The sequence below is a fragment of the Vitis vinifera genome, chromosome 5, assembly GCF_030704535.1.
Source record: "Vitis vinifera cultivar Pinot Noir 40024 chromosome 5, ASM3070453v1".
In the NCBI taxonomy this organism is placed as follows: Eukaryota; Viridiplantae; Streptophyta; class Magnoliopsida; order Vitales; family Vitaceae; genus Vitis; species Vitis vinifera.
Window position 1 is genome coordinate 23150104 of NC_081809.1, and position 12838 is coordinate 23162941.

Consider the following 12838-nt stretch of genomic DNA (forward strand, 5'->3'; position numbering starts at 1 on the left):
ATTTTAAAAATTATTATTTTTAATATTAATAATATATAAATTATATATTTATAATGTTACTAGTTCATGACGATTCGATTCAATCATTGAATTGTGAATTATAACATTTTTTTTGTTCAATGACAAGTTTCGATGCAAAAAACATTGTGAGAAACCTTCAGGGACCTGTCATAACCAGCTAACCGGAACCATCCCTGTTGATCTGGGCTTGTTGATGCCAAACTTAGTTAAGCTTGATTTTTTAAAAAACTGGCTCATTGGATCACTTCTGACTTCCCTCATTTATATTCTGCATGAAAATCCTGACCCATCTAGACATTAGCATGAATTCTTTCTTGGGTCTCACTTCTCTTGATTTTAGCCTCTTTGTTGCTTCTAAATGCCAACAACTAACCTGTGTCTCTGACTTTTTATGAAATATAACTTCCCCTTCTATTTTATATCTTTAGAACAACAGAGTCACAGGCAGCTTCTTCACTCTCAAAGCTTGTTGCCTTGGCATAACTCAATTTCTCCAATAACAATTTCGAAATATGCCATGCTAAATTTGTGACATAGTAGACCTTGCCTTTGTCAATTTCTCTGGCAACAGATTCACTGGCTATGCACCAGAGATTTGCATGAAGGACCAACAGTGCTCAGCACTCCTACCTTTATCTCTTCTTGGCACGGCTACACAGCTGTGAGGGCTCTGACGCAAGCGGCCAAGCCTCTGTTTGAGCTGTTGTACCACTTTCATCTTCCTAGTTCTGCTCATTTTCCTTCTCAGACGGAGGATGCTGAGGCAAAAAACTGTAGTTGTTGACGAGGGAAAGGGCAAGCTGGTGGCAGTAGTTGAGTCATAATCCACTGATGAGCTGCTGGGCAAGAAGATAAAAGGGACAACTAACATTAACTTTGCAACATTTGAGCGCTCTTTGCTGCGGATGGAACCTTTAGATATCTTATCAGTGACTGACAACTTCAGCAAGACTTATGTTATTGGTACAGTTTAATTATAGAGCCTGACTGCCAGAGGGATGAACAATTGCTGTCAGAAGGCTCAACAGAAGGCGTTTGCATGGTGACTGGGAATTCTTATTTGAAATGGGGATAGTTGGAAAGGTTAAGCGTGAAAACCTGGTCCCACTCCTTGGATGCTGCATCCTTCAGGACAGTTGGGAATTATAGGGTGTGTTTGCTACTGTGAAAATGAAGATTGCGAATCAACATCTTATTTCTTCTCCTTCATTCCCATATGGATAATTTATAAATGATGATGAGAATGAAATCAAAAGTGATTTCAATGGAAATGAAATCTCACTTATAAATGAGATTTCAATTCATTCAAACTAATAGGTATTTTGATTCTTTAGTGCAAGTTCTTCTTAAAAATATTTTTCAAAAATTAAAAAACTAAGACTTTTTTAGATAAGTTATTTTAAAAATAATTTTTTATTTTAATTTTGTAAAAAGCACAAATTATAAATTTAATTTATATAATGCAAATTAAATTTAATTCATATTTTATTAAAAATAAAAACAAGTTTTGTTAGAAGCATTCGTCTACACCTCAAAAGGAAGCTTCAGGTGCAGGAGTCTCAACACTGGACCCATTGTAATCGTGTTTTTCAAGCATTGGACAGCTTTCTTGCAATCCGACTCCCAATCCCACCTTGTCTCCTTCTTTAGCAAATTAGTCAAAAGAATGACCATCTCATAATAGCCTTTTATTCAACGCCGTTAGTAATTAGGTAAACCAAGGAAGGAATATGGATATTGAGATTTTATAAAAGCAAAATTAATTTATTTTGTTAAAAATAAAGAAAAATTATTCAAAATTAATCATTTCTAATAATATTCTATTTTGAATGAATATAAAAACAAATAAAATTTAATTTTTTTAAGGTGTAAATGAGCCAAAATTTTCATTTTATGCATACATTTATTAATCAATTACAAATATAACATTCTAAATTATTTTATTTAATCTATAATTAATTAATTAGTTTTTTGAATTTCAAATTATTATTAAAAATTACAAGATTTGTTAAAGAATCTAAAACATTAATTATGTCATTATATATATCAAGTTTTAAATTATTTTTTAAAATCATTAAACTTATTAATAAATTAATACAAAGTCTCACTACATTTGAAATTCATTTTTCTATATTACTTTTAAAATAAAGAATAATAACTAAATAATGGTATAAATCTTTAAAAACAATTTTGTTTTTAAATCACATACCTAAATAGGTTTTTATCATTTAGCAATTTTTTAAAAAAAAAAAAATCTCAAGGATTTTCTTTTAAATGAAAATAAAAAATTATTTCAAACTATGTTGAATGTGAGAATTTTTTAAAATAAATATAAAAAAAAATTATTTTAAACCATGAGAAAGAATATCTTTAAAAATTTTGTTTATTTTTTCGTTTGTATTCCCATTTTTACTCAGAATCAAAATGGAAATAAAGTATCATTTTTATCTTATATTTCTATATGCATCCAAATAAAAGAATTAAAATTATCAAATTTATTTCTAAGAATGAAAACAAAATATTTATTCACATATTTTTTGTTTCCACCGCCCAAGACGCATGCTCTCAAGTCCAACATATGCAGCATAGAGATAGAAGAGGCTGCTGAAGATGCAATGAAAAGTGAGAATTGGGAATCCAAAGGAATGTGGCAGCACAGCATACAGCCCCGTCGTGAATGCTACCACCATTGCTCCCATCCCAAACAGGGTGAGATAAGAGGCATAAAAAAACAAGTGTAGCCACGTCCTCATATTGAGGTCATAAAACAGTGCATGTTGCGCTGCCATACTAAAAAATATGAATACGGCACTTACCGAGAACGTCAGGGCTATGGTATCCGACACAACAAATGCTTTGAAAGATGCTTTCTTTGTTAAGATTGCCATCCCATCTGTGTCGCTGTAACCACCAGGCAAGGTGAAGCCTGCCGCAAAGGTTACTGTTGCCGTAAGTGTTGCCACTATCAAATGGGATATACTTGCCTTTTTCACGGAAGAGATGATTTTGTCCTCCTCCTTATCATCGTCATCTATTTTGCCACCATATTTGCTGTCATCCTTTCTGACGACGTGCTGCAAACTGGAAGGTCTAAAAGGCAGTCTTAAATATTTCTTAAATCCTTCAAATCGGTCATCTACTTGTGCCTGCTGCGAACTGGAAGATCTAAAAGGCCGTCTAAGATATTCCTTACTTCTCTCATGTAGGTGATATAACTGCGGAGATTCTAACGCAGAGATCTGAAATTTGATCAGAGTAAAATTCCTATTAGAGAAAAACAGAAAATTATATATATATATATAATGCATGAGAAGATCAAATAAATGGATATATGATTGACAAATAGGATAAAGTAATAGAAAATTTAGTTAAAAAGCCTTACCGTGCCACATGAAAATTTATTCCGGGAAGAAAAAAAGTTGTCAGAAAAGTTTAACTTTTCTTTGTTCCGTTCCATCTTATCCACCGTTTTGTCCAATATGAAATCTACATCATTAACTCCGAAAGAAGCAAGCAGGTGGAGGGGTGTGTCTCCTTGAGCATCTTTCTCATTTACAAGTCCTCTCACTCTTAATCCATCCTTTATTAATAGCTCACTACCAAAATGAGAAGGGTGCTTCTTCATCATGGCAAAGTGAAAAACATTATTGCCATTCTCATCAACCTGCTCACAACAATCTGGAGCGTGTGACAGCAGCAACTTTACTATGTCCATACAGCCATTGTAACTTGCAATGTGAAGGGCTGTTTTGTTGCTGTTTTTTATTCCAAGGTAGATTACAGACTTGTCTGGTGATCTGTCCAGTAATTGCTTGGTAATTGCAGCGTCACGCATGTATGCAGCACAATGAAGCGGAGACCAGCCATTTTCATCCACTTCGTTGATTAGCATTGGCTTCCATCCTAGTATCTTCTTTGTCATTGCTGATCAAATAAATAAATGAAGAAAGAGAGGTCAAGGAATATTAAAGAAAATTAATTATAAAATGAATAACCTAATGCATTACTATAGGCCCTTATATGCACTACCTTGGTGACGGCAGAGTACAGCAGCATGCAAAGCTGTTCTACCCTCGATGCCTTTGTGATCTGATGAAGGGCTGGTGTCTATGATTATTTCCACCAAGTCCCCATATTCTCTCTCGGCAGCCATGTAAAGAGGAGTGTAGCCTGTACTGTTAGCACCATAGATGAACTGGGGGTCTGCCTCAATCAATAACTTCACCACTTTTGAGTGATGATACCGCACTGCCTCATGCAAGGCTGTGTCTTTCTCCTTATTTTCCATCCTCATCATGGCCTGATCTGCTCCAACCTCACTTTCCATCTCTTGAAGTTCTTTTGCAGCATCAATTAGAGCTTTCACGACCCCCCAATGCCCTTCCCTGGCTGAAAGGTGAAGTGGTGAGTCAAGCTTCAGATTGGGATGCCGCAGGAGAGATGAACATGAATGAAAGTGAAGGATCCAGTTTACGCATTCCAACTGACCGAACTGAGCTGCAATATGGAGGACAGTGTTCTGTTTTGGGGTTCGTTGGAGTTGAAGATGAGCTTCTGAGTACCTTCCCTGGAGGATACTGATATCACCTTCATACAAAGCCTTGTACAAGGCAGCATCCATGTGGGTGATATCAGTTTGGCCATCAGCTGCAATCTGTTTCGACATCTCAGTTTGGCTTGAAAATGTTTCCAAGTTAAGGTTCTGCGATTCTGTAATTTGGTGGGAGCTGGACAGATCCATTATTGGTGTTGGAGGAACAAAGTAATAATCAACTCTCTACATTCTATCTATCCATCATCTATCTATATATATTTATATTTTGTGAACAAGTCCTTTCAAGCTTTTGTCCATGATTGAAAGATATTTTATGTAAGAGCATATGTGGAAGGGTTCTTGTCCACGCATGAAAGATATTTTATTTAGAGCATGTGGAAGGAAAAGTTGTTTGCACATATATATATTTTTCTCTTTCTATCTTTTCTGACAGTTCCCGTTTTTAATCAATTACTTGATCAGATTTTTATGATGGGATTGTGAAGTCACTACAAAATGGATAGACAACTTTGGGCAACACCAATAGGAGATGCTTGTGGAAAAGGATGAAGAAAAGCGCTTTGAAAAATGGTTTTCTTACCCTGTTATACATTGTACAGCGTTTTCAACCAATTCTCTATTTTTCAATTATTCAAGCATTCTACAAAAAAGAACACAATATATATATATATATATATATATATATATATATATCTTAAATTTCTTCTTAAAATTGATATTATATTCAAAATAAATTTTAAAAAAAGAAAATTATTTTCAGTCCAAAACCTATTAAAGGTGTTTTGGAAATTGAAAAATGTTTTTCTTAAGAACAAAATATTGTTCTTAAACAAATCACTTATACATGTCTTGATCAAAATAATTCTCAAAAAATAGTCTTTCAAAATAATTTTTAAAAAAATTATCAATTGAAAAAAAGTTTTCTTAATTCATTCTCATGTAATGCAATAATTTCTAAAGTATTCTTGATAATTTTAATTATTTGTTATAATACTTAACAATTTTTTTTTTAAATATTGAAAAGACTTTAAATTCATTTTGAAAAATAGCTTATCTTATGACAAATTTTTTAAAAATCATTTTCTATATTTTCCTTTTTATTATTTTATAATCATCAATATATTTGTTCTATTTTTAGAAACAAAAATAAAACTAGAATTAGGGAAGATAATAAATATTTTTTAAAGTTAAAAAATGTAATTAAAAATTTATTTATACAATCTACTTTTAAAAATAGTACAAATAGATGTATAAATACATATTTCTTCTCCTTTCTCTTTTTTGGTATTTTCTTTCTCTTTTTTATTTAATTGTTCTATTCAATAGATTTCACTAATTATTAATTATTTATTTATTAAGTAGTAATTGGTCCACTTCTCTCTCATATTTGGATTAACTAATTAATTTGATTTCCATTGTAAGGGGACCCAACTAGTGGCATTTCAAACATGAATCAATGTCAAATACTAATGTTGATAAAGACCAGGTATCTACCATATCAAAGTGGTAGAAGAATCACAAGGCCCTATTACCTTTGTCAAGATATATGTGTTGGCCGTACCATATTTGTTAAGATGTATGTGTTAATATCCCTGAAGCTTTATCATACAAATTAAAATAGTAAGTGGAAATATATCATAACACGACAATTGTTTTTCTATCAACGATTGTTGTTTTGGAGATGAGTAGTCCCTTTCAACTTAGATTCACAATCATAGATATTTTGTATAGCTTATGTTTATATTTGAAAATATTTTATTAAGATATATATATATATATATATATATTTAATGATTAAACAAAAGTAAAGGTATCAATTTGTTTTTCATTCCTAATTTATTCAATGTTATTTTAAAACTCGAAATTCACTCGTATCTTTTTTTTTTATTAAATCAAAATCATCAATATCTCTAGCGTAACCATTGGAAAAATCATGGAAACCTATTGAAAAATCATTAAAAAAATCTATTAATTGTGATAAAGACCGGGTATCCACTATATCAAAGTGGTAGAAGTATCTTAAGGCCCTATCACCTTTGTCAAGATATATGTGTTGGCCCTACCACCTTTGTCAAGATGTATGTGTTAATATTCTCAAAACTTTATCATACAAATTAAACAATAAGTGGAAATATATCATAACATAACAATTGTTTTTTTGACAACAATTGTTTTCTTTGTTAGATGAGTAGTCCATTTCAACATAGGTTCACAATCATAGATATTTTTGTATAACTTATTTCTATATTCAAAGATATTTTATGTCCAATATTGGTTATAACTTTTTGGTAATATATAATATAAATCAATATCAAATATTAATGTATGAAGACTGAGTATCTACCATGTCAAAGGTGGAATAAGTATCTTAAGGCCCTATCACCTTTGTCAAGATGTATGTATTGGCCCTACCGCATTTGTGAAGATGTATGTATTAATATCGTTGAAGCTTTATCATATAAACTAAAACAACAAGTGGGGAAATATATCATAACATAATAATTGTTTTTTTAACAATAATTGTTTTTTTTGGAGATAAGTAGTCCTTTTCAACTTAGGTTCACAATCATAGATATTTTTTTATAGCTTATGTCTATATTCAATAATATTTTATGCACAACATTGGTTGTAATTCAATGTACTTTTCAACTTGATTTCCATCCATTCCTTAGTGAAGAAATATTCTTTGAATATGTCCTCCTCCAAGGATATCACCAAAAAATGCTCTGAATTAGTCCATTTTTCTTCCTCTTTTCTATTTGATTGGCCTATTTGGTGGACATTACTAATTATTATTTATTTTTGAAGTGTTAATTGATTCATTTTTCTCTCATATTCAGACTAGCTAATTAACTTTATTTCCATCCATTCCTTAGTGAAGAAAAATGTTTTGAATATGGCTTCCTCCAAGGATATCACCAAAAATATCTTTGCTAAAGATCACTTGTGTCAAAAAAAAAAAATGAATACATATTTCTTCATTTTTTTTTTTTATTTATCTCTCCCTTTTGGTAAAGATCATGAAATCTCGTTACTAAAGCAAGATCTGACATCATTTTAAGCTATGGATTTTACCCAAAAACTTAAGCTTATAATTCAATCGGGTGACAATACATATCAAGTCATGAACTTGGCGTACACACACATAAATGCAAAGTGATCATTATCTATATATATAACATATTACATAACAAGTAAATTAACCACATAGAAATCTTGGTTCAAGGAATCATCACACTATCTTTGTTATTTCGAATAACAACGACATGGAAAGCCGTTCTACTCATGATGCCAGTGTGAGTTGGTAAAGTGTGAGACTCATCTATGATCTTTTCCACCAAGTCACCTTGTTGGATATGCAGAAGCGTTAATACCCAATTTGGTTGGAGTAATGGGGTTGATAGAAAGAAACACACATGAAGATAAATTTAGGAAAATTAAAAATTTATTATCTTCTATCACTCTCTTTTTGTCATACATTACATAATCTCCTATTTATAACTACTCACACTAAACAAAATAGAAACTCCTAATTCTAACATATAGAAACCTTCTAGGACTTAACAACTCAAAAATATAAACTAGTAATTAGAACAACTACTCAAAATATAATATTCTCCTTTAACCTTTTAGAAACTAAATTTAATTTTAATATTTAGAAAGCTCCTAATTCAAGTTTACTTTCCAACATACCCCCTTAAACTTGATTTGTGACTCTAAATAACATCCTCAACTCTAAAAAATCATCAAACTTGAGAGACTTGGTTAAAATATCCACAATTTGATCTTGAGATTTTGCAAATTTTAATTGCAATTCTTTTTTCGTTTATCAACTAAAAATGGGCCAAATTTAGGGGTCAAGTTACTTATGTGGAAGGTATGAGAATAACCCTTAGACACATCTAAACATGTTACTTAACGGTCTCTAATAAATAATAAGAGAGACTTTAACATTTAATTAGTTAATCAATGTATACAAAAGAAATCAAGAAACTTGATATCTCACATATAAAGATTAGAAAGTGGTTAAAACTGATAATGAAAGAATCATTAAATTTTTTTCTTTTTATTATTTATAATCAACAATATATTTTTCTATTTTATATTTTTAAAAACAAAAATAAAACTAGAATTAAGGAAGATATTAAATATTTTTTAAAGTTAAAAAATATAATTAAAAATTTATTTATATATTCTACTTTTAAAAATAGTACAAATCGACGTATGAATACATATTTCTTCTCATTTTTCCTTTTTGGTATTTTCTTCTTCTTTTCTATTTGCTTGGTTTATTCAATGGATTTCACTAATTATTATTTATTTTTTTAAGTAGTAATTGGTCCTCTTTTCTCTCATATTTGGATTAGCTAATTCACTTGATTTTCATCACAAGGACTTAACCCGTGGCATTTCAATTATAAATCAATATCAAATATTAATATTGATAAAGACCGGGGATATGTCATATCAAAGTAGTAGAAGTATTTTAAGACCCAACCACCTTTGTCAAGATATATATATTAATACCCTTCAAGCTTTTATCATACGAAGTAAAACAGTAAGTGAGAGAATATCATAACACAACAATTGTTCTTCTATAGTCCCTTTCAACTTAGGTTCACAATCATATATATATATTTTGTATAACTTATGTCATATTAAAAGATATTTTATGTACAATATTGATTGTTATTTTGTCGGTAATACTGTTTTTTTGGAGATATCCATCTCTTTCAACTTAGATTCACAGCCTAGATATTTTGTATAGCTTATGTCATATTCAAAGATATTTTATCTACAATTTTGATCGTTACATATTTTGTTGGTAATATATATATATATTTCAAAAGTAAAAAGGTATCAATTTGTTTTTCATTCTTAAATTTATTTAATGTAATTTTAAAACTCAAAATTTACTCTTTTTTTTTTAATCAAATCAAAACATCAATGTCTCTTGTGCAAACATTGGAAAAATAATGGAAACCTATTTAAAAAAATTCTACTAATTGTGATATAATTACAAATAAAAAATAAAAAAAAAATCTATTTTTGAAAAAAAAAGTGAAAAAAGAATTTTTTTTTACAGAAATATTTAATATTTATTTATTTTTTGAAATATATATAAATAAAACATTATTTGTATTTTTACTTTTAAAAATAATACAAAACAAAAATATATCTAGATGAACCTAAGGATATCACCACAGTCTAAATATATTCTAGTTTTGTGCGTAACCCCCCACAAAACATTCCAAGATGATATTATTTTATTAGAAAAGTATCTTGAAGTCATTACTAACTTTTGCTATTCACGTATGTCCATATCCAACTCAAGATTTGTATTAAAGAACAAGTCTCTCAAATACTTTGTTGTAGTTGATTAATTATTGGATGCACCATAAGATTAATAAGACACTTTGAGATGATGTATATTCTGGTGTGATTTTAGAGGAGTGTTGTCTTTTATATTAGTTCCCTTCCATAAGCAAACTCTAAGTCTTCCTTGATAAAAAACCTTACAACATTAAGGTGATTTATTTTTTAGAGGAGTGTGTAGGGACCCCTCCCTCTGATAGCACGTGGCACACATCTCCTGATGACGCGTGACACACATTCTCATCCGGATCAACCTCATCCGGATTTTCCTAAGAGTACACGTGGCGCGCTTCTCCTATCCGGACTACTTTGAGGAGAGGCACACGACACTCACAAACATAACATCCAGACAACTTCCACAACGCATCCGGACGACCGACATATGCTATCCGGATACGTTTGTCTGGATCATTGACTGAAGTAAGCAAGTCTTACACGTTATCACAACAACCTGCCATGGCCCACGTTCCGCCACCTACAGAGTGAAAGGACAAGAATGAAGTGACGGCAAGTCACTTCCCACGATCACTTCCCATGATCACCTACCATGATCTCTGTCAGCCACCCGTAGGGTGATGATGACCCTGCCACCACCTAGTGTCATCATGACAACACAAAATATTTCCCTACCATTAAAGAGGGAAACAAAGCCTCTGATACTATATATATGAACCTTCATACAAAGAGGAAGGTAAGCTCGCTATACCTAGTAAAAGGTCAACTGATTTATCTTTCTCTCTAACCATGGCTGACAAAACCATCGGAAGGTACGTCCGGACACCCTGTCTGGACGCCTTTTGCAGGTAGTACAACTGAATCAAGAATCTATATTAGTTGAGATCGTGCATCTATCCATTTGGCAACTACGTGGATCACCAAGGACACGAGGCCTCAACATTGGCGCCGTCTGTGGAAAATTTTTCGCTGATTCAGTCACTAGCAAAGATGGCCACACCTTCTCAAAGCCGTTCATCTGGTAAAAGAGAGGAAGATAACTCTGAATGGCGCCGAGCCATCGAAAGAAGACAGTTGGCAAGCGAACGACAACTGAAAGCTCTCCTCCAGGAGACAGAAAGATTAAGAGAAGAAAACGCGGTATTACGCATCCAGGCTTCAACATCAGGGCCTCCTCATCGCTAGCATTCAAGAGGCCAAGTAGCAAACTCAAGGCCAAAACCAGAGTCAATATATCCTGGGACAGTTGGAGCTCTCCTAGAAACAGGCAACGTGAGGCCACATGAGCCACACACGCCCATACCTCGAGCTCCTCATGAGGAAAGCTCGGACTCTACTCATTTTTCAGCAAAAAGGCAACGCGATAGAAAATCCCAGTTGTCAAATTCAATGCGCGCGAGACTAGGCCCACAAGAGCCTGGAAAACCAAGGCCACCAGTAGCCACAACCTGGGCAGCACGCCCTGACCCTATGGTCACCCCCATGGTGCAGAACGTGCTCCTGCACCGTGACCCTATGGTCACCCCCATGGTGCGGAACGTTCACTCGCACCTAGCGGTACGACAAGATGGGAGAAACCTCCCAAACGAGCCACCCATTGGCTCCATCAGCAAAAGGCTGGACGACATGCTCTCCACGCCTTTCTACTCTCATATCATCCATTACGAGCCCCCAAGGGGATTCCTCGTACCAAAATTTTCCACATACGATGGGTCCAATGACCCCTTTGATCATATCATGCATTATCGACAGCTCATGACGCTCGATATTGGCAACGACGCGCTACGATGCAAAGTATTCCCCGCCAGCCTACAAGGGCAGGCCCTCTCATGGTTTCATCACCTACCTCCCAACTCTGTTGACAATTTCAGGGACCTGTCCGAAGCCTTTGTGGGGCAATACTTGTGCTCCGCTCGACACAAGCAGAATATCAGCACTCTGCAAAACATAAAAATGCGAGATAATGAATCCTTAAGGGAGTTCGTAAAGCGGTTTGGTCAAGCCGTACTTCAGGTAGAGGCTTGCAGGATGGATGCTGTCCTGCAGATCTTCAAACGAAGCATCTATCCAGGCACCCCATTTTTCGAATCGCTAGCTAAAAAGCCTCCTACAACGATGGACGACTTGTTCAGACGTGCAAACAAATACTCAATGCTCGAAGATGATGTACGAGCAGCCACCCAGCAAGTCTTAGTTGCTGGACAAGCATCTAGAAGTGGCATGGAAAGAAGTGCCAAACTTCTGGACCGGCCAAGGCCGTCCGACCGAAGACAGGAGGGGCCAAGTCACCCGGAAAGGCAACCCCTCACGCTTCTTTCCATATCATATGAAAAACTTCTCCCTATGATCCAAGGCTTGTCCGACTTCAGGTGGCCTAGACCCCAAGGAACGGACCCATCCAAAAGAGATCATAGCAAGAGGTGTGTCTTCCACAAGGAACATGGTCACACAACAGAGACATGCAGGTGCCTCCAGTATCTGGTCGAGAGGCTCATCAAGGTAGGACATTTAAAGCAATACCTCCGCTCAGATACTGGAGGAAGAGACGCTTCCCAAAATCACAACTCTAGAGCCCCTAGGGCCCCAGCCGCCACCAAGGCCGTTATAAACTATATTAACGGAGGCCCATCTAACGAGGAGTATGACTCCAAATGAAAGAGGCAAAAGTTGTTGCGGGCTGCATCAGTACGCGAACGTATCAACTCCATCCGGCCTGGATTAACTGGAGGGGGCTCTTGCCCCATAGATGGGACAATCATTTTCCCACCGGTAGACCCCACCCGGACACTGCAGCCACACCGCGACGCCCTCATCCTATCCCTAGAGATAGGAGACTTCGACGTGAGACGCATTTTGGTTGACCCAGGCAGCTCGACCAATCTTGTGCAAGCATCGATCGTTACCCACATGGGGCACAGTCTCACGAGCCTT

At 34.4% G+C, this 12838-nt stretch overlaps 1 protein-coding gene across 3 annotated transcripts; it reads right to left on the bottom strand.

Annotated features, from left to right (window-relative positions):
- Positions 1 to 2493: 2493 nt before the first annotated feature.
- On the bottom strand, positions 2494 to 4789 carry LOC104879437 (ankyrin repeat-containing protein ITN1). Of its 3 annotated transcripts, none has more exons than XM_010652211.2 (4): positions 4051 to 4789; positions 3404 to 3945; positions 2838 to 3260; positions 2494 to 2622 (listed from the first exon to the last, which is right to left on the bottom strand). In XM_010652211.2, the coding sequence occupies exons 1-4, from the start codon at positions 4760 to 4762 to the stop codon at positions 2587 to 2589; spliced, it is 1713 nt and encodes a 570-aa protein (XP_010650513.1). In that variant the 5' UTR covers positions 4763 to 4789; the 3' UTR covers positions 2494 to 2586. The 3 variants fall into 3 exon arrangements, with proteins under 3 accessions (XP_010650513.1, XP_019075329.1, XP_010650512.1); XM_019219784.1 differs by having other exon boundaries at positions 2494 to 2625; XM_010652210.2 differs by having other exon boundaries at positions 2494 to 3260.
- Between the last annotated feature and the right edge of the window lie 8049 nt (positions 4790 to 12838).